Source organism: Corylus avellana, chromosome 10 (genome assembly GCF_965113065.1).
Source record: "Corylus avellana chromosome 10, dhCorAvel1.hap1.2, whole genome shotgun sequence".
In the NCBI taxonomy this organism is placed as follows: Eukaryota; Viridiplantae; Streptophyta; class Magnoliopsida; order Fagales; family Betulaceae; genus Corylus; species Corylus avellana.
In genome coordinates this window covers 17,066,126-17,093,454 of record NC_142499.1, presented here as the reverse complement: position 1 = coordinate 17,093,454, position 27,329 = coordinate 17,066,126, and the positions used below count along the sequence as shown (strand labels likewise).

The 27,329-nt window shown below is 33.5% G+C and overlaps 1 protein-coding gene and 1 pseudogene across 1 annotated transcript; both read left to right on the top strand.

Moving 5' to 3' along the window:
- The first annotated feature begins 10,955 nt into the window (after window positions 1-10,955).
- On the top strand, window positions 10,956-12,966 carry LOC132162033 (putative serine/threonine-protein kinase). Its single transcript, XM_059572279.2, has 6 exons — window positions 10,956-11,133; window positions 11,261-11,376; window positions 11,501-11,717; window positions 11,806-12,043; window positions 12,132-12,282; window positions 12,378-12,966. The coding sequence occupies exons 1-6, from the start codon at window positions 11,070-11,072 to the stop codon at window positions 12,690-12,692; spliced, it is 1,101 nt and encodes a 366-aa protein (XP_059428262.2). The 5' UTR covers window positions 10,956-11,069; the 3' UTR covers window positions 12,693-12,966.
- Window positions 12,967-16,790: 3,824 nt separating this feature from the next.
- LOC148583424 (putative ripening-related protein 1) lies at window positions 16,791-17,366 on the top strand (annotated as a pseudogene).
- Window positions 17,367-27,329: the final 9,963 nt, after the last annotated feature.

Here is a 27,329-nt window from a genome sequence, read left to right as displayed (position 1 = left end):
TATACTAAAGTTAACTGCAATTGCTTTTTCTTTTTCTTTTTTTTGTATTTTTTCTTCTTTAATAAATTATTTTAATGTAAAGATATATTTTATTTCACTTTTTTACGAAAATGCCCTTAAGCTCTGCTTAATCTTAAAAGCAGTAATGGTACACAGTACAGTAGTAGTACACATCCCCAATCATATCACTCTTTGACTTTAAGATTATTATTAAATTTTACTATCACTATGGATGTAAGCTTTTAATACAAATTTGACATATCACTTAAAAATATTAAATAAAATTGAAATAAAAATAAGGTATTTTTAATTCAAATCATCATTCACTACAGAACCTTTCACTCACCTCCGAGCCCTCAACACCAGTCTCTAAAACCAATAAAGACGGCAGCTCTTGTTTTATTATTAATGTGTATTTTGTCAAGAGAAGAAAAATTATTTAATGTAAATGGTTATATTATTTTTTTTATGTTTCAAGTTGAGGTGCATGTTTTCTATTGGAAGGTACAAAACATTGAATTTACACCATGACCTTATTGAAGTTATTTTCTAAATTTTAAATTGATATATATATATATATATATATATATATATATTTATTCAACCCAAATTTTTTTAAAAAAATCAGAGAAAGTGTAAAAGTAGGAGTGAGAGTGCGTGTGATATTTATTCATCTAAAACGTAAGATTTTTTTTTTTTTTTACATGTCCACACAATAGGGGGAGGTAAAACACAAGATATTGATTTCAAAGTCTTGTTGCTTTTTCATAGACTAATGCTAAAAATATAATTACACATATTGATCAATCTAAGCCCTTAATATATCATAAGTTATGGCTTTGTTTTGTTCTTCTCTCTTTTGTTTTCTATTTTTAAAATAAAATTATTAAAAAACAATTTAAAATACAAGAGATTGTGTATCGTTTTTATTTTTATATCACATCCTAACATTGTTTTAAAAAAAAATATCCCAAAATTAGCAAAAAAAAGCTATTATTTTCAATTAACCCAAGGGCTATGTTTGTCAAGAGAAGGGACGGGGCCGGAACTATTTAGGAATGTCTGATTGATTGGTTTAGTAAAAATGTTTTGCCAAAAAAAAATGAATATATATATTTTGTTTTGCAGTAATTTTTTTATAAGAATAATAATAAAATGTAAGAATATTGTAATTAATTTTGAGATTAAAATATTCTATTTTTGAAATTGAGGAAGAGGCTCGGTCCAGCCCTCTTGGCAAACACTGCCCTTATTTTACGTCTTTAGTGATGTTAGGTATTGATCACCTGGGATTGGTTGACAGCATTTAATGAAAGCCAACACAATCTTGAATAGACAGATATTTCATGGGGTGACTTAGGGGACTTACATTGCCGACTATCAATTGAGTCCAATCAATTGATAAGGTTGGCTAATCTACTTTAGCAAAGGAGTGATAAGGGGAGAAAACTAAAGTTATAAGTCGGGACAAAAAAACATTACAACTTTTTTAAAGGGTTCAAAAATTAATTTCAATATATATATATAATTTAAAGATTTTTTATTTAATTTATTTAATTTTTGGGAGCTAATTGCCCTTAGTTTATAAAATTGTACACGCCAATGCAGTTATCAGTTTTAGGTAACTGCATCAACCCGCTTAAGCGGACAGTACTAACAATTATTTGGACAGTTATTATAATTATTGAAGGCAAAATCATACAACTAACCACCTATCAGGTAATAAGTCTTGTGGGCTTATTTTAGTGTTTTGAGCTTTCTTTCATTATTTGGACTTGTTTTTTTATGACATATTTTTAAACAATTTTGAAACTGTTTATGACATCATTTAAATGCAAAATTAAATTATTTTCGATCAACTGAAACCTTATGATCAAAAAATAGATTCACGTGTATTAGAATAACTTGTCACCTAGTAATATATCATGACATCATTTAATGCAATAAAACATAATCTAAACTATAAAATATAGATGGATTTTGGCAACTAATTTTTTTTTTTTTTTTTTTTTTTAAATGCAAAATCAGTTTATTCAGTTATACCGTTTGCAATAAGCTCCATGCGGCATAAAAATGTTAAGAAAGTTTCTTATAACATGCAAAAATAATAAATAGGCCACTGCACACAACTTTCATCTTCTTTTTTTTTTATCAGAAACCAAATGAAAAATGTATGCACCAATTAGATTATGAATTTATGATACATGTCACCAATTCACTTCTCACATTATGAATTTATGACATGTATCGAGCCACCTCCAAACCGCCCAGATGGGGGTGGCTTGGCCAAAGGGGGTGGCCAGCCACTCCCCAAATGGCCAAGAGCCACCCTCAAATTTTTTTTTTTTTTGAAAAAATATAATTTTTTTAAAAAACATTTTTGTTTAAAAATTTAATTATATGACATGTGTCGATTTTTTATTGGTGCTGACGTAGCGTTCTATTAAATTTTGAACCAAAAAAAAAAAAAAAAGAGTTTAAACCTAGAGACAATAAGGTATTTAACCGTAAAAATAAAAAATAAAAAATAAAAAGCAAAAATGAGGGTAACGGTAGATCTGCTTTGTTTGCATGATAAAATGTTTTCCTCTAAACCAAAAAATACTTTTCATCAAAACAAACAGAGGCTTAATTTAAGTACATGTGTCAAAACATGGTTTGTCTATAAACATGTAGGATTCATTTTTCATATACTCAATCCATTATAAAAATAAAATAAAAATCTAATTTTTTTTTTTCTAACAAATTTTAATATGAAAAAAAAATAAAAAAATAAAAAATGTAGAGATAAGAAGTGGCGGGGAGGCATGGCCCAGCAATCGTTAGTTTCGTCTCTGGAAGGATTGCATTCCCCGTGATTGAGATAATCATATATATCCACCATAAATTCAACTTTGTTATAAATAATTGAGGATACTCGTATCCAATTGTTTCATTTTTTTAATTAATAAATAAACCACTAAAGTATTGAACCTACTTTGGGTTGGGTGGGTGGGTCAGAGTGAAATGACAAGATGCATTGTATACAGTTATGTTAGGTCACACAATCAAGTTGCAGTGTAAACCAAGCAGGCACCCTACCTAGAAAGGATCAAGATAGAGACAAGTGTCATTTTACACTGTTTTTTTTTTTATTTTTTATTTTTAAGCATATTTGGTTGACGTGGCATGTTCAATTCACTTTCGATTTTTTTCTTTTTCTTTTAGTTAATATTAATTTTAGAGCAGATTGAGTATGCTAAGTCAGTTGAATATACTAAAAATCATATGTGGTAGAGTGAGGGTTCGACTTTTAAAATTGAAATCTTCAATCCAACTAGTATTAGCTGTCTTGAATCTCACTGATATTTGATGGGTCTGGGTCAACTTATCAATCAATTAGACTTAAAATAACACCTGTAATTGATAAAAAAAAAATAATAATAATAATAAAAGTGGGGCATGCCTACAACTATGGCGATAAGTCGGTTTTGATGTAATAATAGACAGAATCTAGTCAAAGTGATAGTTTAGAGTTAACAGAGTTAGAATCTTATTCAGTCAGGTACTTCGATAGTTTAAGAATACTACTTGGATTAGTAATTCTCTTTGTAGCACTACTATTAATGAAGAAGTAGACCTTAATTAATAATAATTTTATAACACAGTTTACTGTATTTCAAAGATCAAGACTCCCTCGGACGGGTCCAAGTCTTAATCATTCCTATGTGTCGTACCTTATTCCAATAATTTGTTACTAGTGGGTTGGCATCAAATTCTTCTTAAGTTCTTCTTAGGGCATGGGCCACAAAAACAGTAGAAATGTGTTTAGTTAAACGGCACTCAAGTGTGTGCTCCACTTGAATAGGCTCTTTCTCCAGTAGCCGTTGATTTTAATACTATATCCGATACTAACGTAACCACAGCCACACATTATTTTTTGTTTCAGATTCATCATTAACTTACAATGATTCGACGGTCCATCAATCAATCCATTACCTAACCAAACGTGTGATTGCAACGCCACACGTGTTTTCAAAAAGCATTTGGCATGTCTTCTCAAATCTTTTTTTATTTGTTTTTTTTTTTTTTCAAAAAATTGCTACATACACTCTCAATCACTCTTATATTTTCATTTTATTTTTATTTTTTGAATTTATAAGGGTATTTTTATTTTATTAAAAAATTTATAAGGATATTTTTATCTTTTTGTTAGCATTAAGAGATATTGACAATGTTTTCGTAATTTACAAGAAACATTGTCGTAATTAAAAGTTTGACGGAAACATTATGAATTGAGTGGTAGTTTGAAGGAGGTACATATACTTTACCATTTTATTTTTATACTTTTTTAGTTGTACTACAAATTACCATTAGATTTTAAATTTAGCACAGATCCATTGAAAATTTAGTAATAATTTGAAGTGTCGCGTAAGTGAGTGTGCATTTGAGAATGTATAACATTTCTCGTTTTTAAAAGGGAATGTTACGAGTACACTACTTGAGGTGACTCGGTAGTAAAAATTACCATTGAAATTTGGATTCAATGGTGATTTTCATTGTCAAAGAATATTCACTTGGAAGTGCATGCATGTATCATTTCTCATTTTAAAATACTTATCGGTCATTTCTTGTCTTCAAAGAATAATACAATTCTTTACATCTATTTATTACACTCATTTTATACTGACTTATGTGACATCTTTTAAGTGACTTCTTATGTCAGTTATCTTCAGATTTTTGTCGTTGGATTTTTCTATTCAAAATAAAGAAAATGGGATCATTCATGAGAAAAAATAATTAAGCAAGTTATAAGCAAAGATATGAAAGAAGTTGATTGCCTTTGAACATTATCCCTGTTTGATCAAGTTGGGCTTTTCAGGCCGATGCTTACTACTAATGATCTAAATCTCTTCAGCCTGGACTATGAAGCTAAATAGTGGGCTTCAAGAACAAATCAAGAAGACAAGCAGGCCCAAAACTACTAAATGTTTTGGAAATCGTAAAAATTGACAAAGCTTTTCGTCGGTGTTGTTTGGAGAACTACAAAACAAAATTTGTTTAGTAAATTAAAAAGAAAAAAAATTTGAGAGGTGTTATAAAAATAAAAAAAGCCTACTAGAGATAGCTTTCATGGTGACGTCCACAGGTACATGCCAGAAAAATGTGAGGTTATGGCCGTCACGTGAATCTAACTGACACCATTAGGGGTGGCAGAATGTTGGATTGCTGCTGCCGACTTCCGGCGGACGGTAATCGGAATAATTCGACTTCAACTCAGTAAGCATTAGAATTTTTATTTTGCCGGTTAATTGAATCGAACCAACATAAACGAATTTGGCCCTCAATATATTTTACATTACTTGTTCAGCCCAAAAATATGTCCAATAAACACTTGTTTAACCCAAACATAACTTAGTTTTTGACCCATAAAAATAGGCTTGACCCAATATAAGCCAACGTCTAACAAACTTAACCAAGTTAACTGAAACAGTCGATATTTATTCATGTCAGTATGAAGTTGGCTAATTAACAAACTTTTTCGGTTTGGTAGCTAGGTGAAAATACTCCTACCATTATGGATTTAACCGATACCCAGTCCTAGCTATCATGAGATTATTAGACAAATTGCGAGCCATAGTTGGAAGCAAATATGTCTGGCTGCCCCGCGGACCTTGCGGCCACAACAATGGTTGCCATGCATATTTTTCAACCTCCACTCTACAATCTATGCATTAGAGCATTATTATTAGCAATACCGAATTTTACTCATCAAAATAATTAAAATTATACTTTTCTTTATTTTAACTACTCACTTTTTATTTAGAGTATTTCCAATAGCCTCATTATTTTAACAATATACTTTCACTATTTCATTAAAAATATTATTTTTCAAAGATTTGTTTATTATTTCTTTAACCATTAAAAGAAAGAGAGAGAAACATAAAAGAGAAATGGGAGAGAGAAACTATTTTTTTTTATTTAATTGGCAACTGAATAGTGAATAATGTTCACTCACCATTTATTTTGGATTCAAATGGTGACACTGAAAATGAAAGATTTTAGCCACTTTCACCAAATTGCCCCACCAAAATAACCAAAAAATGATAAGAGCATTCACATCCGGCTCTGCAAAAGTTTAGCCAAATTTAGCCAAAATTTTATTTTATTTTTATTTATTTATTAACAAAGTTGTTGAGCATTATAGCTCCTCAGCATACTCTTGGCTAGTTTGCTGAACCGGATGGAGAGTGATTTTAACACTATGGCTCAACAAAATAGCCGGATGCAGGGACAAAGCCAGCTTTGAGTTTTGAGGGGGGACCAAGGGCCCAAATTTTTTTTTTGGGAGGGACTAAATGGTAAAAAATACCTTATTTATTATTATTTTTTTTGCCTTAAAATTGTTTTTTCCTTGTAATTTGAGGGGGACTAGGGCCACTACGGGTCCCCCCTAAATCCATCACGATGTGAATGCTCTAAGATGAAAAAGAAAAATGAGCTTGTATTTTAATTATTTATTTTATTTTTGCAAGATATTGTTTGAAAAGTGTTTTATCTGTAGAATGGGTTTTGTAATTTGTTTTATAAATCAGTGATAAGACCATATGTGAAAACGCATTTAAAGAATTATTGTTTGAAAAGTATTTTCTGAGAAGGAATTTTTAAATCTTTGTCAAACCGTGTCTGCGTCAAAAAAGGGTTATCCATAAATCCAACGAATATCTATTCAATTTAAGAAAGAAAAAAAAAAAAAAAACTTTTTTGTGGACCCAAAATCGGATAGATCTCTTTTTCTTGAAAACTAAGAAAAAGAGTCTTTTTTTTTTTTTGAATTTTTTATTTTAATAGTAATAAGAGATAATTGATTTGATATTAATATGAAATAAGATTTATATTTTTTTAAGAGAAAAATGAAAAAAAAAAAAAAAAGTTTAATAATAGTAAAAGCTAAAAAAAAAGAAAAAAAGAAAAGAGTTTGTTGCCAAACGGCGCTTTAATTCTCCCAGAAAATTAAGGTTTCTGGAATATCTGTAAAGCCCACGGACTATGTTGCCCTAGTCTTTAAGGCCTAAAGGGAATAGAAAGGGTCACAAAAGGTTGAAACTTTGACAGGGTAGCTGGAGGTGACAGGTTGTGAGGATTCGGCAATCTTGACACGTGTGCATTGGGGGGAAAATGTGCGGTCAATATTTGCCCGTCAGTTTGGCCAGGCCAGGGTCTTTTGGCTCGCCGCGTTCACCTTCCAAAAATATGTGCAAGACGTTTTCAAAGTGTTGGGGCTGTTTTGGCATTACATTAATTAAATGAGTAGGAATGCTACTCGTTTTAAGATTAGATGCATTAGGTTCTACTTGATTTTAGGGTTTTTGTTCTTTGTCAAAAAGGTGTTTTGAGTTTTTAAAAATGTGACAAAATTAATTTCATCGAATTTATTATTTTGATACCTAGGTTCGTCTAGGATAAAGAAATTTAACCCAATTTTTGCCACGTGTACAACAAGTTATTTACTACTAATAAAATGTTGTTGGCTTGTCGCTTACATGAAGACTATTCTTCAAAAAAAAAAAAAAAAAAAAAACTACATTAAAACTAAGGTGGGGGTTGTTTAAAAATTAGGTTTGGCCCTACCAAAATTAGGCTTAATCCCTTATTGGCCATTTGAAAATTGAAACAAGAAATTCTAATTCTGTCGATGTACAAAATGTCACCTAATAAAAAAAATAAAAAAATAAACAAAAAAAGAAAATAAAAAAAAGACCTAAGTTAGATATAGGTTATTAAAAAAAAAATGATAGTGGCAGAGAATCACCTCTCCACCACCTAGGGGTGGCCAGACCGCCTCCTGATCACCTGAGGTGGAGTTGCTTAACTTGTGAGGATGACCGTAACCGTAAGAGTTTTCAGAATTGGGTTGGGTCACCCTGAAAAACTTCTTTAGGAGTGGCTGGATTCTCCACCTATAGGTGAGGAGCCACCCCCAAGTGGAGGCTTTTTGCCTTCCTCTTTTTTTTTTTTTTTTTATTTTTTTTTTTTTTAATTTTATTTTTATTATTTATTATTTGATTTTTTTGTTATTTTCTTTGAAAGGGGTTAAGTCGAGGTGGCATTTGTACATATACACATAACAATTTGTGGATAAGATATGCTAGAATCTAATAAAACTCTCACGTTTTGCCCATCAAAATCTTAGATGGCAAAGTGCCATTTGCCATCAATTTGGACCATGTGCCATTTTACATCAACTTGGCAAATAACACTTTGTCACCTAGAATTTTGATGAACAAAATGTGAGAGTTTTATTAGATTCTAGCATTTCTCTTTATTGATCTACGATGGTTTTTTGTACACTTGGCAAAATTTTTGTTAAGGTTTAAAACATAGATGGACAAAAATATCATATATTCTGATATTCATATCAATAAATTTGGAAAGTACAAGTATAAGTTTTGCCACTTTTTAAATCTCATGTACTTGTTTTATAAAAAGCAAACCCCAGGTGTCAATTATACATTTGTATTTTTATTCACTTTACCCATTTAAAGTTTCAAGGGTTTTTCAATTCGAACCTCAATGTTTAAAATTGGCAATATACCACCCTAATGTTTCAAAAATTTTCAATTCAGACCCTCCGTTACTAATTTCCGTCTAATTGGATGGAAATCATCTCTCGTCCGTCTCACGTGGGATTTTGATGCCCTATATTTCAATTTTGCCCTCATTAAAACTTATGAAATTACGTAATTACCTTCATCAAAACCTATGAAATTAAGGGTAATTACGTAATTTCATAGGTTTTAATAAATGTAAAATTAGAATAGAAGGCATCAAAATTCAATGTGAGACGCACATGGGATGATTTTCATCAAATTAGATGGAAATTAGTAATGGAGGGTTTGAATTGAAATTTTTTGAAATATTAGGGGGTTACATTGTCAATTTTTAAACAATGGAGTTCAAATTAAAAAACTCCTAAAACTTTAGGGGGTAAAGAGAATTTAATCCTTTATTTTTTATTTTTGAATTAGTATCTCATTTCATTATTCAAAACAATCCTTGCTCCAAAGCCGCTCCTCTTTGAAATTTAAACCAAGTTTAGCTAACCGATATGCAACTTCTTTTGTAGGGTGTTTAACATGGCAAACCTTTAATTTCTGAAGACTATATATTAAGAGCATCTCCAAAAGGATAGCCAAATGGCTCATAATAGTCAAATTTGACTATTATGAGCCATTTTTCATCTCTAGCAGATTAGGCTTTTTAACTTTTTTCAACTATTTTGTTACGGTGAATAGGCTAATTAGCCTATTTAGGGTAGACACTAGAAACATTTATTTATTGTTTTTTCTCTCTCCCTTTCCCTCTACCCTCTCTCTCTCTCTCTCTCTCTCTCCCATCCACACAACAATGACTAAAAAACAGTAAAAAGAATGTCAAAAAATAATATTTGAAGAAAGTATAGAATTGAATAGATAGTCTGTTGTAGTTTGTATTGAAAAACTAGTAGCTAAAATACAAAAAAAATGTAAATTTTGAGTAGCTAAAATACCTATCATTACTGGAGATGCCCACCCTTGATTTTAAAATTCAAATTTAATATTTAAATGAAAATTATTATCAACATAATTTTTATGTATATATTTTTTTTTTGTGTAAATATTTTATGGTTATCTTTCCTATTATCTTTGACTTCAAAAAAAAAAAAAAAAAAGTTAATCCTTGATTTTGATGCATTTAAAAATTGGTCTTTGTAAGTTTCAGAAAAAGACAAAAAAAAAAAAACTTTCTCTAATTTTTCTTCACTTTAAGAATTAGCCTTAGGTGGAGGCTGACCTCCACCACCATAAATTGGGGGTGGAGGCGGCCGCCAACCCCAACATTGGGAAGGTGGTGGTATGTAGGCCTCTACCCTCAGAAAGGAGGAGAAGACAGCTTCTTCTTCTTCTTTTTATTTTTTAATTTTTTTAATTTTGAAATTTTTATTAATTTTTTAGGCATAATTATAAATTTATAATTACAAGGAAACTGATGTGTACGATGTATCTACTTTATTACATGGTGTGGGAGAGTTCAGAGTTGACGAGTTAGTGGTACGACATAAATTCTGTCAGTAAATTTAGAAGGGAGTGATTTTTAAAAGAGAAGCAAATGAAGCAGCTCATGGCTTGGTGCGGGCAGCAGGGATTACAGGGGTTTTTAGAATCTAGATGGAAGAAGTCCCTGATATTGTTCAACATATTGTTCTCTTAGAGCAATCGTCTCTTGGAGTTTTAGAGCCTCGTGCTCTTGATATTTAGAGTTTTGACTCTAGATGTTTTGTACTATTTTCAGAATTTTTGAATGAGATCAGATTTTATTAAAAAAAAAAAAAAAAAAAAAAGAGTGATTTTTAAAATTGATAAAAACTTGGATATATATATATATATTTTTTTTGAAACCCACACCCACGAACTAAGTTTTAAAAACATAAAATTAAACTTGGGATCTAATTTTTAATTTTTTCTTAAATTAAAATAAAAAAATTATAGTAATTATACATAAAACTAAGGATGAAGAAGAGGTCGTCTGTGCCCAGTTGTAAATCTCATTATTTATTTGGAGATTTGTGCACATGTATAATTACATTATTATATCTATATAAATAATGTTGTGGTTTTCATCTAAAACCATGTTACGTCGTCACTAAGGGATATGCTCTAATTTTTAAATAATTAAAAAATTAAAAAAAGGTCGGACTAGTTCTTTTGAATCTTTTATAGTTGAACGGGCAAATGAAAATGTTTAATCAAAAAGTCATGTTAACGTATCACTTTAATTATATCTAATTAAACTTTTTATGCAACTTGATTATAGATTATCTTGTTCCTAATATGAAATCGAAAAGAAGACGTCAAAGTCTGACCACACTGAAGAAGTCTTCGAGAGCGAGAGAGAGGAAGGTTACAAACTTATAATCCACAGTCGGTCTCCGTCTCCATTTCTGCTCTCCAACGATTCTCTTTTCCTTCCCAATTCCCTTTTCTCCATAATTCTTTTTGATTAACCCATATTTCACGATTTCGAGGAGAATTCTGTAAAAGAATTGCGACATGAAGAGGCGCCTTTGGATGAATTGCTTCTCTTCAGGATCAGAAACGGATATAAGCAGTCGAGGTAAAATTTTGGACAATTCTCGCTTTTCTCTTCATCATCTTCTTGTTTGCTTGCCAAATTCATATTCCTTTGTTTTTTTTTTTTTTATCTCTCTTGATTGTTTTCTCTTCATACCCATCAATTCTAGAAGAAGGAAATGAACAGAATTTTCGCGTATTCACCTACAACGAACTGAAATCGGCCACCAGCGGCTTCCATCCCACGAACAAGATCGGAGAAGGCGGCTTCGGCACCGTCTACAAGGTTAATTAATCTCCTTTCCTTCACATATATAGATTAACAGAGCATAAAACTTCTCAGAAGAAAAAAAAAGAGCATAAAAGTTTTAGCCCAGAGCCTAATCTGGCTGTTTGGTTTGACTTTGTAGGGCCAGCTCCGAGATGGCTCGTTCGTGGCTGTAAAAGTGCTTTCAATTGAGCTTGAATCGATGCGAGGCGAGAGAGAATTCATTGCTGAAATCGCCACACTCTGCAACATCAAACACAAAAATCTTGTCACCTTCCGAGGATGTTGTGTCGAAGGAGCTAAAAGATATATAGTCTACGATTACATGGAAAACAACAGCCTTGCTCACACCTTACTTGGTAATTAATCAATCCTCCTAATACATAAATCTTTCTTCTCTACTTGGATTAAATCTTGGGGGTATTCAAATTCTGTGTTGATTGATAGGTGCAAAGCAAAACAGGGTGAGATTTAGTTGGGAAGCAAGGCGGGATATTTCGATCGGAGTGGCTCGGGCGCTGGCCTATCTTCTTGAGGAGGTTGAACCCCACATTATCCACAGAGACATTAAAGCCAGCAACATACTTCTTGATAGAAACTTTACTCCAAAAGTTTCGGATTTTGGGCTGGCAAAGCTGCTTATAGACAGCTCTTCCCATGTTAGTACTCGTGTTGCCGGCACATTGTAAGTCGAATCTCTGTAATTCCCCCCATCTTTTTGGATTTTATCTTCTTCAAATGGGTTTTGTTAATTTCTTGAAAAAAAAAAACAGAGGCTATCTTGCTCCGGAATATGCCGTCAGCGGGCATTTGACCCGAAAATCGGACGTTTATAGCTTCGGCGTACTACTATTAGAAATTGTCAGCGGGCGGCCGGTGGTTGATTTTGACCTTGACTATAGGGAACAGTATCTAGTTCAGAAGGTAATCAACGGAATTATATATAATATATTTTAATTGTCAAACCATTTGATCAGAATATAGTATTCATCATTCATGTATATGGTTGTTCATGGCAGGCATGGGATGCCTACGAGGCCAATGCCCTTGTAAAATTGGTGGATCCTACGCTTGATAAGAACTTCCCGGAGACGGAAGCCGTCCGGTTCTTAAAGGTGGGTCTGCTTTGCGTGCAAGAAACGGCAAAGCTCCGGCCAGGAATGCCGGCGGTCGTTGAAATGTTGGTCAATGACAGCGTCAAAGATTCGAAGATTTATCCACCTGGGCTTGTTGCTGATTTCACGAATATCAGATTGCGGCCAACGCATTCATCGGCGGGGTCGAGTTCGTCTTTTGGGATGTCCACGGTGAGTTCAGTCAATCTTGGCCGTTGAAAGCAATTACTTCACGGGCAGGACAAGATGGCATGTTAGAACATATTTTGACCGCTATCGATCGTCCAGATTGCAGTTACGTGTGATGTACGTTAAAAGGAGACCAGTCTTGTAATTCCATTGCACATTCGCAATGGGTGTGGTTACAGATTGCAGATGAAGAACTTGTACAAAAACTTTGTTCTTCATCATGTGATCCTGTGCTTGAGTTGATGTAAGTGATTCCATTGAAATTTTTCTGTAATAGTACGAGGTAGTCATTCTTCAAAATGAAATACAACACATTAATTTGATTTGTTAAAAGAATTAACTGTCTTAATGTAAATATGAATGTTACTATTATTATTTTTTTAATAGGTAAACCTCTTCTCATTTCATAAAAGATTCATAATATAAAACTTTTACTTCACAGAGCATCAATTTCTTAAAGAATATAGGCAAAAGCTATGTGGTTATAAAGTCGTAGATACATAAAAAAAATTTAATAATCAAATTGTATCCACAACCTTCGATCTCACTCATGTACAAATTGTATTTATGACATAGATTTACTCCTAGCAAACTATATCTAAGACATGAGTTGATCATATCCTTACAACAAAAGTTTTTATTTAACGGGTTGTGAGGGATAGGCACTCAAACAAAAAATTATCAATCCTCAACTTGAAAAAACAGAACAATATAAATAAACAAAAAGACAAAAACCACAAATAGTAGTGTCAGGCTCACATAAAAACGCTTGACATTCACGCGAACCACAACCGTCATGTGTCGACTGGAGGAAAAACATCTGTCATCGTTGGCACCGGAGAAGAATGTGTAATGACACATATAGGACTTGGACTGGCAGCAAAAACGTAGATCTGCTTCGGAAAAAGTCGATCTAAGAATCCTTGTAGAAACCAACAAAACCAAAAGATCGGGGAGGACAACGAACGGCGAGGTGGAGTAGGTGGCCAAAGCGGTGGAAGAGGCTGGTTGTGCAGAGTCTAAACAAAAACAAGGAAAAAGGAGAAGGGAGGCATCCTTCCTCCCTTTTGGATCGCACTGGAAGGGGACTAGGGTTTGCTCTTCCAACTAGAATATGACCGTTATTTAATAAGTTGTTATATAATTGAAATGACGTACTAGTGAAAATTAATCTTTTTTTTTTTTTTTTTTTTTTTTCTTTTCTTTTCTTTTCAACAAGTGGTGAGCAAATAGCTAATTTTTACCGTCATATTATCAAGTTGTATGACAATCGTATAATAGTCTAGTAAATAACATTATTGTAAGGTAAATGGTAAGTAATGATAAATATTCAATTCTCATCTTGCTTTCATGCAACTGAGCTAATATCATAAGTTTCATCAACTCTATTTTTTTTTTTTTGGGTAATAAAGGCTAATCCAAAAGCTTATAGGCAATGCTGTATTATCTGAATTATATAAGAATGTGATAAAAATTAAATATGTAGCATTACTTGTGAGCTAATATTAGTTGAATAGTATTAGAGTGTATTTGGCATTGTGATTTCGTAGACAAAAGTGCAATTTTAAATCAAAAACACAAAAAATGAATTGTTTGGGATTGCCTTTTTTTTTTTTTTTTTTTTTTTTTTTAAATTTTTTATTTATTTATTTTTTTAAAAAAATTGCTAATTGAAATGTAAAAAATATGCATTTCAAATCATAGGGAATGAGGCTTTTTTTTTTTTCTTTTGAAAATCCACACTTTTATAGGCCAATAAAAGCCAAAAAAAAAAAAAAAAAAACAATAAAAGCAAGGTAATAAATTGGGGCAGTTTACCTCCAATTGAGTTTTTCTGCATTTTACTTTAATACATGATTCAAAATGTGTTATGTTGCTCATAATTAATCTAATGAGTCAGAATTAAATCAATCTAACTTATGAAAGTAAACCCATCCTTAACAATTTTTACACTTTTTTTTTTCTCTATTATTTTCCCTTTTCAAATATTTATCTCTTTAATTTTTCATTTTCTAAAATCATCCAATTCTTATAGTTTATTTTATTTGCCATCACCGACAACTGCTACCGAAGGTTGTTGGAGTGCTTGCCAAAGTTCACAGGAAGTTGCCACTGTCCACTGCCACCGAAGGTAGCCAAAAGTCACCAGAGGGTTGTTGGCGACGTAGCTGAATTTCATTGTAAGTCACCGGAGTTCGGCAAAAGTTGCTCGCCACCATTGTTGAGGTGTTAGTTTTTCGTATGAGCCAAATGTCAAAGCTTATTTTTAGATGCAATGACTCCGGAACCTAAGATATAGTAAATTTGTTTTTATTAAAGGTAAATAAATTCCCTTGCTGCCTGCCGGCACAAGATTCTTCTTACAAATTTGAATAGGTCAATTCAAATTACACTACCATGACTAGAGAAATCTTGATTTATTGAGTGCGTGAGGCAAATTTGATTGAAGTCTTAAGGCAAAGTATTAAATAATAATAATAATAATAATAATAATAGAAGTAATCTTTGGAGTAAAAAGAAATTATATTTGATAGATAATTTTTTTATTCTGATTTGACAAGGATGTGCACAAAAATTATTTTAATAGCATTATTTATGGCTTTGTTTCTTTAATACTTTGTAAATGAGTCAAAATTACTTTATTTTACATTATATATATATATATATATATATATATATATATATATAAATCAACAAACAGTACTACGTAGGACTGACTAGTGACTCCACATCAAATGATGACTCTTGTAGATTCCTTTACACGATGCGTAATGGAGAATTTCTGAATTACAATTCATGCGCATCTCAGCCTTTGATTATAATACCACAGGACACGGAGGTCTCGTAATTAATTAACCATCGGATCGTTAAAAGTTATTGTGTACAAGTGGGCAACAGCTGAGATGCAATGCTGCTTATATTGTGTGTAGATTAAAATATTGTCAGAGTATACGCGTCGGAAGCACGAAGGAATCCAGAACAAATGGTCTATTGACGATGAGGACAACTATGCTCATAAAAAATAATTACAATTAAGATAATACTACTTAAGTAAAGCCCAAAACAAACTAATGTTGAGTTAGGTGCAAATCTACCTAATTTTGACTCTTTGAGTTAGTTTACAATTAAAAAAAAAAATAAATAACAACAAAAAATGGGTGCTCAAACTTGTGTTTAATTTATATTTGACTCTATAAGTTCACGTCGGTGCTCACTGCTCAAGCTCGGGTTGATGGTGACTGATTCGAATTAGGATCCTCTTAAGACAATTCACTTAATTATATTTGAAAGGTATTTTTGTCCTAAAAAATGTAAGGACAAAAATGTCCCTCAAATATAAGGAATTTGATGCTTTCTAGTTCATTTGAAGTGCAAAGGATCCAATTTCGTCCGATTCCTTTTACCATTTTAATTCTTTGCCAAAAATAGTAATTAAAGAAATTGATTAAGGCAAACTTCATTAATTTTTGGGTAAACTTCACTTACCTTTTGTGATTTTTTTATCACTTACAATTATACCATTAAACTTTAAAAAGTGCTAATGTTGGATTGCTATCTTTCAGAAATTTACAATATCACCCTTACCGTTCGGATTTAGGGGTGAATCAAACGGTAGATGGTTGAAATGTTCCTTATACAATTTATAAAATTACAAAATGACCTTAATTAAACATTTTTTTAAAAAAATCGTGCACTGTATCACTTGTGACCCACGGTAGCGGGTCACAAAAAAAGCTTTACTTGGCATTTTTTTTAAAAAAATAGAGGCATTTTGAGTATTTCAGCGTATTCCGTTAGGATTTAAAAGAAATCTTAATGGAGAGAGTGACATTGCAAACTTTTGAAAATTTGTGATCTGATATTGACACTTTTAAAGGTTGAAGGGTATAATTACAAAAATAATAAAAATAAATAGGTAAGTGAAAATTTCTTAATTAATTTTTACATGGAAAAAGCATGTCTTACTTTGCACGATTGCTTTCCTAGTTCTCTTTATACCAAAAGGTGTTCATAAGAAAATAGTGAGTAGGCATTTGCTATAAATACCTGTTCAAAGTTCATCTATGCACCAACCAAGCGCTCATATATGCAAGAATAGAGATAAAGAGAGGGATAGAGAGTGAGAAAATGCAGAGCTTGTGCTTAAGTGCATCTTTCCTCCTACTAGTCATTTCTCTCTTAACTAGCTGTCTCGACGTTAAAGCTCAGGAATGCAGGTCAAGTGGTGGTATTAGTGGAAAGAATGCCCCTTCGGCTTCGGGACAATATGCAACGAACAAACTGACTCAATGTTGTGTTTAAGGTAAGATGTTTACAACTCACGAGTGTTTACCACTTATGTCTAGCCAAACGTTGGCCCATTATTTGACCCTTAACAACTTTGAAAATGGAGGAGATGGTGGTGGCCCATTAAAATGTGACCGCTAATACCACTATGATGACATACTAGTTGTGGCACTATCTACCGGATGGTTCAACAAAATGGCCAGGTGTAATAACAACATCACCATATGCGCCGCCAATGGGCAAAGTGTGGTGGCCACAGTGGTGGATGAGTGTGAATCGACTATCGGGTGTGATGAAGAGCATGATTATCAACCCTCATGTGCTAACAACATTGTTGATACCTCTAGGGCTGTGTGGGAAGCCTTGGGTGTGGATGGTGACAATTGGGGTAAGTTGGATATTACGGGGGTTAGTTGAATATTGCATGGTTAGATGCTTAAGTATAGTAGGATTGACTCTACGTCAAATGACTAATATGATTATTTTTAGGGGTGGAGCTACCCTTGGGCTTGGGGGGGAGGGGGTATTATTATTTTTTTAAAAATACCTTTAAAAATTAATTTTTGCCTCACCCAATTATTATTATTTTTTCTTCAAATTTTACCCCTCAAACTAAATATTCTAGTTCCGTCCTTGATTACTTTATGTAGACATGATTATAGTAAATATTTGTTCGTTGGAAACCAATGACAGAAAAGACTTAGACGGTAGGAACTACATACACTTCTTCAAGTTTGATTAAATTATAGTCTGACCCAATTTTATCAAAATGTAAATCAATAAAATTCAAAGTCATTTACAGTACTAATCGTGCATGAAAATTGATTCAAGCCTCTTCTGATATGATGCATGTTGGAGAATTTCTGAATTTACACTGCATCGCATCTCAGCCATTGGTTACATTACCGCAGGACACGGTAATCGTTGATAGATCCAGATCGGAGAGTAAAATATAGATATCCGACCGATTCCCCCCAAGAAGACGAGTCGTGATTAATTAACCGGCGGATCTAACGGCTGAGATGCGATGCGGCTTATTATATATTATGCCTAAATTCAGATATTGTCAGACGGTATAAGCTAGAACAAGTCTAATGAGGCAGAGTCAGTAACAATGATAAGAAAAAAGCTTAGAAATTAAAATAAAAAAATGCTAAGGAAAAATAATAACAATTAAGATAATATTACTTGAGTAAACCCAAGAACAAACTAATTTTGAGTTAGGTGCAGATCTACCTAATTGTGACTTTTTTTTTTTTTAATAGATTTCTTCCCAAAAGCAAGCATTTGGCAAATTGTTTAAAGAACAACTTCTCAGAAAAAAAAAAAAAAAAATCAGCATAAAGAACTGTTCACTTGTTTAAGAGATACTAATTGAAATCCTTGGAAAAACACAGGTTCTAAAATTTACTTCTCAATTTCTTAAAAGCTTTTAAAAAAAGTATTTACAGTAGAAAATTGTCAATTTTTAGCTGCCAAAAATTAGTATTCTTATATCAATGAATTATACCTCTTAGTTTGTTTAAACAAATACCATTTGAAATCTTCAAAATCTTCAAAGAATACACAAGTTTGCTCTCCAAAATTACTTCTTAATTTCTTAAAGCTATTATGGAAGCCTATGACCTAGTCAATAAATATCACTTAAAAAAAAAAGTATTTAAAGCATAAAATTGTTAAATTTTGATTTTCCAAGGTGTAGTATTCTTAGATCAATTTCACTTGTTTAAATAAATACCAATTGAAATCTTTGGAGAAAAGACACAAGTGTACCACCAACATTACTTCTTAACTAGTTGTAACTTTTATGGAAGCATGTGAAATAGGTCAAGAGACATTACTTTGAAAAGAAGTATCCAAATTGAAAAATTGTGAAATTTAATTTGCCAAAAATTAGTAGCCTCGTTTGGCAAAATTTTTTACTTTCTACGAAAAAGACAAAATTATTAACAAATAACTTCAAACACAAAGCATTAGAAACTACTTTCACCTTTACATCAAATCAAAACAAGTTTTTCTTTTCAAGCGAGCATAGTATTCTTGACTAAGTTTCATGTAGATAAAAATCTTACAGAAATAAATCTTCTAGAAATGTCACCTTTGAAGTACTATGATAAATTCACTAATTCACATCTAAAAAGAATTGCACGAAAGTTGGCCAAGATGAGAGGTCCGCCACGGATAGGCGTAACCTTTGGCATGAGATTTATCAACTAAGCCTGGCTATTTGTACCCTAGAATCCCGACCACCACGTGAACTACCAGAAGCACCATGGGAGGTGAAAAAGGTGGATCGGTCCCCAATGTGATCAAAACTCAACGGAGTACCACTATTGGACAATGTAGCAACCATAATACTCGTCCAGAAGAGAAACAATGTCCAAACTGAAAGAAAGCAAGGAAAAACTTGCTTTTGGGCGGAAAAATCTCTGCTGCTTTTTCATTGAGCTTAAATAGAGAAGAGTTACTGTTAGTGTTAATTATTGGCTAAATGTTCGGTGATCAAAATGGATTCAAAGTGTGCTAAATCTCTATGGCGTCTGAACAGCCCGTAGTCTGCTAGGTTTAATTTAAATGTAATTGAGTCCTAATTAGACTATGCTAGATTTAATTTAAATGTAATTGAGTCCTAATTAGACTAGGGGTTTTTGGTATTATATATATAGATCTCTACAAATCTGAAGTATACGGATTTTCACCCCTAGAGAATTCGTGTGAGGCTATGCTTGAGTGATTATTTTGTTGTGAGCCAAATTGATTCCTCTTAGAGAATTTTTGTTAGTTTTGATTGTGTGCTTAATTGAAGTCTATCGGAAGGGTCCGATAAAGGAGAATCACGTTGAATAAGATTGTGAGCGAGGAAACAAGTTGGAGGCTTGTCGATCTTACAGAGTCAAGGTCTTGCAAAGAGTTGTAAGTGTTCCTAGTGTCTGTAATCTCTGGATAATCTTTTGAGAGTGATTTTCTGGGTTTGGCTGCCCCAGAGAGGTTTTACTTTTAGAACGTTTTCTAAAAGGTTTTCTCTTCATCACCAAAATCTTTGTGTGTGATTGTTTATATTTTGGTGATTGTTTGCTTTGATAAATATCTGTTAATTCCACACAAAATTGAGATATTTATCTGTTTAGAGTTTTTCAATTGGTATCAGAGCGGGTTCACTCTATTTGGCTTAAATTCCTGAATGAGATCCTTGACTCATTTTTACTATGAATACATCTTAGTCCGTTGTCATTGACTCTTTTGGTTTTGATGATCTTGACGATGTGTACAAGATTCTCTCTAATGAGTATAGTCAACTGTCCTACAGATACAAAAAGATTTATAAGAATTTTAAAACTGTAGAACAGAAAAAAAAAGTCTTTGACGAATGAACTGTCTAAATCACATGCCTTGATTGATTCTTTAAATTCTGAGATGTATGTGCTTGTTAAAAAGAATATATCACTTAAGAATGATTTGAAAGAACTCTCACTAAAATTCTCTAGTGATAATCTGAAAAGTTTTTTCTGTGTTGATAACAAGCATAGTATGATTGTTGATAATGGTGTTTGCTTTACTTCGCATGCTTCTAAATCTGAAAGAAAAACCTTATTTGTTAAGCCTGTGAATGTGAAAGAAGTCAAGACTAATATAGTCTGTTTGGATAAGGGCAAAACCTCTTGTTTGAATAATTGTGTGAAGCCCAAATCAAAGACTTCTTCTAAGAAACAAACTCAAGCTAAGTTTGTTCCAACATGCCACCATTGAGGGATTATTGGTCACATCAGACCAAACTGTTTTCAGTTTAAATCCCAAAGACTTTGGAAAAACTCGGCTTCTCCTAAGAAAGAAAAATGTGATATAGAGTCGAGTTTGCCTAAATTAAAGTCTAAATATATCCTTCTTCATAAAAGACAATCTTCTCAAAGGTTTGTTCCCACCTGTCATCATTGTAGTAAAGTTGGTCATATTTGACCAAATTGTTTTAAATTGAGACCCTATGTGCGTCATAAATCTGGTCCTAAGATTATTCAAGAGTGGGTCAGGAAGGATTATAACATTCACCCATTGAGGGGGAGTGGTAGTGGTCTCACTTAAATTTAGGTGAGTAAATAACATGTCTAAGAATGATTGTTTTGCTTATTTTTGAAAATCCTATAGCATGTTGTTTTTCTTTGCTTTGTATTTTTTTTGATTTCTAGTTTATGCATTGCAATTTTTTTTTGTAGTTACACTTTTTGTGTGAAGAGTGTATACATGTTTGTTTTGAAATTCTTGTTATGAGGCATATTCATAAATGACTTTTCAAGAAATTCATATGTTATGATCTTTGAAAGGCTTATAGATGAGATGTTGTGTGCGGACCACCAAGATTTTTGTCTACTTGCTAATCAAGTGTTCATGAATGTGTAATGTCTTGTGAAGACCTAGAAGTAGTTATTAAACCAAATCATTATTTTGTAGTGGGACCTATAAGATGTGATGAAAGTTTAATGCTAAAAGACATTAACGTATTGCCTGTTGTAATCTCAATTCAAGCATGTTGTTTTCTTTTTGCATTGCATTTTTGTTTGTTTTGCATTTGTTGTTCGTTTGTGTGCATTTCTTTTGTGAAAAATTTCAAAAAGACAAAAATATGTTATTTCGATTGTTTTTTTTTTTGTTTTGTTTTGTTTTTTTTTTCCATTTCTTTATTTTGTCTTATACACCTAGATAGTCCATTAATTTCTCATGTTGTTTTTTTATGGATTTAATTCCTTGTGTCTTGGAATGTTCTTAATATGCATGAGATGAAAATTTGTGTCAATGGACTTGTTTTTGTGGTTACTTAAAGCCTAAACTTATGTGATACATTTTGCCTATGCTTTATCTCTTGTGCACATTTAAGCTTAAATTTAGATTTTGTTTCACTTTATTTGTGAGGTCTGTTAGGTAACGATATGAGTTTTTTTTTTTTTTTTTGACTAGTCATATTTTTCAAATTGACCGTATGCTAGTTGAACCTTGGGCTTAAAAATTTCGGCTTTCTCTTTTGTGATAAGCACTAAAAGTTTAAGGACACTTTCTCAAAGAGAAAAATAAACAAAATAGTGAAACAAATAAAATCAAAAGATTATGTTCCAAAAGAAATTTATTTCACTGTGTCAAATTTGTGCAAAATGTTTTACAAAGAGAAATGTATAGGATGAGAGTAGCTAGGCCCTAGTATGATAAGGTTTGACTTTTGATTTGATATACTTGTCAAAACCTCATGATGGTGAAACTTTCTCCTCATTTTGTAAGTTGAAAATTTTTCTCTTTGGATGGCTTACACACAACAAACAAGCATGGGTTGAATGGAACATTTCTCTTGGCTTGGATTAAACAATATGAGGTCCTTGCCATTTCTAGTCTCATGTATATTTTGCATATTTGAAGTATGTTTGGGATATTCATTGCTAAAATACATGAGTTGTTGATGTGTGTATCATGTGTGTTCATTTGACTTTTGAGGGGGAGAAAATTTTTTAAAAGTTTCTTGTTGATTATTAAGTCTTATATTGAGGGGGAGTTTCTGTCACTCATGATCTTGTTGTATTCTTCATGTCTTTTCATATATGTGATCATGAGTGTTTGATTATTGTTTTTCCTATTCCACATATGCCTTGATGTTTTTGTGTTGAGTGTTTCAACATGATACCTTTTGTCAATTTGTGACAAAAAGGGGGAGTATAAAATTGGGGAGAGGATGGTGACTCGTCCAATTGATTTTGTCCCCGAAATTGCCAAAGGGGGAGTTTGTTAGTGTTAATTATTGGCTAAATGTTTGGTGATTAAAATGGATTCAAAGTGTGCCAAATCTCTATGGCTTCCGAACGGCCCGTAGTCTGCTAGGTTTAATTTAAATGTAATTAAGTCTTAATTAGACTATGCTAGGTTTAATTTAAATGTAATTGAGTCCTAATTAGACTAGGGGTCTTGGTATTATATATATAGATCTCTACAGATCTGTAGTATATGGATTTTCACCCCCAGAGAATTTGTGTGAGGCTATGCTTGAGTGATTATTTTGTTGTGAGCCAAATTAATTCCTTTTAGAGGATTTTTGTTAGTTTTGATTGTGTGCTTAATTGAAGTCTATCGGAAGGGTCCGATAAAGGAGAATTATGTTGAAGAAGATTGTGAGCGAGGAGACAAGTTGGAGGCTTGTCGATCTTACAGAGTCAAGGTCTTGCAAAAGGTTGTAAGTGTTCCTAGTGTCTGTAATCTCTGGATAATCTTTTAATAGTGATTTCCTAGGTTTGGTTGCCCCAGAATGGTTTTACTTTTAGAACGTTTTCTAAAAGGTTTCCTCTTCGTCACCTAAATCGTTGTGTGTGGTTGTTTATATTTTGGTGATTGTTTGCTTTGATAAATATCTGTTAATTTCGCATAAAATTGTGATATTTATTTGTTTAGAGTTTTTTAGTTACAATTGTAGTTGATCACAGCAAGTTAACAAGCTAATCTTGATGTGATAAAATAATAAATTAAGAGGGTTAATATAAAAGGGAGACTACTTACAAAAGAGAATTATCCAGAAGAGATTTCGTAGAATTGATCTGTTTGTATTTAATAACAATACCATAAGTAGGAGTTTTTGTAGAATTAGATAACTTATAAAAGAGAGGCTCGTCTATAATCTCGTCTAGACGAGATTGCAGACGAGAGCAACCAGAGAGGCTCGTCCACAATTTCGTCAAGACGAGATTGCAGACGAGAGGATCACTGGGAGTTACAGAGAGGCTCGTCTGTAATCCCGTCCAAACGAGATTGCAGACGCACGATATACTGCTACTCTTCCTTAACAGCCCCCTTCAAACTGATGGGAGGAGAGATGACCATTAGTTTGTCTCTAAGAAACAGGAATCGTGTGGATGTGAGACCTTTTGTAAAAATGTCTGCACATTAATCTGCTGTAGAAATGCAGGAGGCTGTCAGGTCTTTGTGAAGGATCTTTTCTCTGATGAAATGGTAATCAACTTCTATGTGGTTGGTGCGTGCATGGTAGATAGGGTTAGAAGCTAGAGTAATTGCCCCTAGATTGTCACACTATAGCCGATGGGGTGTATTAAGCAAAATATGTAATTCTTTAACCAAAAGATTTTAGCAGTAGTGATAGCCATTACTCTATACTCTGCTTCTGTGTTGGACCTAAATACAATTGGCTGCTTCTTAGCATGCCAAGGGATTAGGTTAGTCCAAAAGAAGACACAATAACCTGTGATGGACCTTTTGTCAAGTAGATCACTTGCCCAATCGGAGTCACAATAGGAATGTATTTGAAGTGGTCCAGGAGTAAAGTGTAAAACATGGCTAGAGTCCCTTTAAGATATCTTAGTACTCGTTTGGTAGCTTGAAGATGGGCAGTTGTGGGGCAATGCATGAATTGACAAAGTTGGTTGACAGAGTAGGCAATGTTTGTCCTAGTAAGAGTGCAGTACTGTAAGGCTCCAACAATGTGTCTGTATGCAGTAGGGTCTGGTAGAGCATCACCATCCATCTTTGTGAGCTTCTGCCCTGAGGTGTATGGAGCTGCATACGGCTTAGCTCCAATCATGTTGACTCGTGTAAGGAGATCAACTATGTATTTGCTTTGATTGAGATGTTGTCCCATCTTGTCTCTAAAAACATGGATGCCAATGAAGTAGGACATGCAATCTAGATCCTTGAGTTTGAATTCCTCATGCAAACTAGAAATAATTGATGCAATGACAGTGGAGTCAATACCAGTGATCATAATGTCATCTACATATATTAGTATAAATAGATGGACTGAATCTCGATGAAGTATGAAGAGGGATGTGTCTACTAAAGAGCCAATGAATCCCAGGTGAAGGAGAGCCTGTGAGAGTCTACGAAACCAAGCCCTAGGCACCTATTTTAGACCATAGAGAGCCTTTATGAGCTTGCATACATGACCAGGGAGCTTGCTGTCCACAATACCAATAGGTTGTTCCATTTATACTTCCCCAGATAAATGACCATGTAGGAATGCATTTGATACATCCAGTTGTTTGAGTGGCCAGTTGTAATGCACTGCTAGAGAGAGAAGTATGCGTATGGTGGCTGGTTTAATGATTGGAATGAAGGTCCCCTTATATTATATTCCTTATTTGTTAAAAGCCTTTAGCTATAAGTCTAGCTTTGTACCTTTCTATTGAGCCATCTACGTGCTGTTTCACCTTGTACACCTATTTATTCTTGATGATGTTGCAGTTTGATGGTCTAGGGCATAGAGTCTAAGTGCCATTATCAAGAAGAGCTTGGATTTCACTTTCCATAGCAGCAAACCAATGAGGAATTGGAGCAGCCTTAGCAAAGGTAGTTGGGATTGGAGGGAGAATAGAGCTAGTTATGGCCTTAAGAGAGTGTTTGGTGGATTTAAGAGAGTGGTATAATTTGTAATCTAGAAAGGGTTTTGGTTTTGATATTCTTGTCATTGATCTGGTAACCATGTGTAGAGATGAAGGTTTAGATGTGGGAGATATAATTTGAAGCAAAGAAGCATCAGAAGAGGGGACAATAAGGTCAGGCTGAGATGATGAAGGTAAAGGGGGTTCATCATTTTGAGAAACAGATTCAGAAGGTAAGGCAAGTGACCAAATGTTTGGGGATTAATTCTGAGGGGATGAATTATGAGGTGTGCTGCTGTCATTGGGAGGTGTTGATGGAGATGGTATATTGGTGGATAAGTTTATGGATGGAATGCCAATAATTGAGATGAAATATTTTCAACACTTTCTAGTCTAGGTGGTGAAGCATGAATAGAAAGAAAGTGAGATGGATCAAATACCATACCTGATTGGAGAGAATCATCCCTTGCAAGAGTAGTAGTGGCTGCTCTACCCTTAGCAGGAAATAGCACTTCATCAAATACCACATGTCTGGAAACATGGATTCGGTTGGAAGTGGGATCAAGACACTTATACCCTTTTTGGTTTGAGCTGTAACCTAGAAAGACACATTGTTTGCTTCGAAACTCTAACTTGTGTTTGGTGTAAGGCTTTAAGAGTGGATAATAGGCACAACCTAAGGTTTTCAAGAAGGTATAGTCAGGTGTTTATTTTTTGAAAAGTTTGTGAAAGAGACTGAAGTTATTGAGAGTAGGTATAGGAAATCTGTTTATGAGATAAACTGAGGTACTAACATCTTCTACCCAATATTTTGGGGAAAGATGTGATTGAGCTAAGAGGCATAGGCCAATTTCTATGACATTTCTCTGCTTTCTTTCTGCAATGCCATTCTATTGAGAGGTGTGTGGACAGGTTAACCTATGAAGGATTCCATTGGTAGATAGGAAGCTTTGGAATTTGTTTGAGGTGTACTCTCGACCACCATCAGTTTGGAGTTATTTGATTTTGAGAGTGAAATAGTTTTCAACAAGACATTTAAATTTGAGAAAAGCATCAAACACATCATATTTGTGTTTAAGAGTGAACAACCATGTATATCTTGAGAAATCATCTATAAAAAGAACATAGCAAGTGCTTCCATTTATTGACTGAATCGGGGAAATCCACACATCACTATGAATGAGCTCTAAAGGAACCTGAGAAATTTGTCTAGACTCAGAAAAAACTAATTATTTGCTCTTGCCTAACAGACAAGAGTCACAAAGGGACTGACTCGCCTAATTTGAAAATACTAGAAGCTGATGCTTGTTGAGAATCTGCTGCAGAACAGATTTACTGGGGTGACCTAATCTATTGTGCCATATTAAGGGAGGTACTTTGACTCCAATGTGGCAAGTGAGAGCTCTCACTTTGTTTCTAGTGAAGTGCTGCAGCTGAATAGGGTAAAGATCATCCTTACTGGCCCTCTGCAGGAAGATCCTTCCCGTGAGGTTGTCCTTAATCAGAAAATAGGTTTCTGTTAGTTCAAACATACAATTGTTATCACAACAGAATTTATTTATAGAGAGAAAGTTTGCAGCAGCATCAGGGCAATGTAAGATGTCATTAAGGTAAAGCAAGGAATTTGAGGTGGGAGAGGAGGAGGAACCAGTGTGGGAGATACCAAGCCCACTACCATTACCTACTGCCACTGTCTCATTGCCCTCGTATGGTTGTTGTATGTTCAGTTTGTCCAAGTCAGGTGTGGTATGGATGTTAGCCCCACTGTCTGCTAGCCAGTGATCCTCATCTTCTAGAGCATTGGATTGAGATGCCATCGCAGTAAGGTCTGATGGTGGATGAAGCCCATGGAAAGCAAAGTCCATTCTGTGGAAGCACTCGAGAACTTGATGGTTAACTTTGCCACAGATTTGGCATGGATTCTTGTTTGCTGCAGAATTGCTGGAGATGGCTGCTCTGTTTGGATTAAAGTTGGTGGATGATCTGGGCAACGATCTGCCTTGAGGTTGTCCAGAAAAGAACTGGT

Bases quoted from the DNA above. Each gene is read 5' to 3' on its own strand.
- LOC132162033 (XM_059572279.2), top strand. From the start codon at position 11,070: ATGAAGAGGCGCCTTTGGATGAATTGCTTCTCTTCAGGATCAGAAACG. The intron at 11,377-11,500 runs GTTAATTAATCT...TTGACTTTGTAG, and splicing joins GCTTCGGCACCGTCTACAAG to GGCCAGCTCCGAGATGGCTC. The intron at 12,044-12,131 runs GTAAGTCGAATC...AAAAAAAAACAG, and splicing joins ACTCGTGTTGCCGGCACATT to AGGCTATCTTGCTCCGGAAT.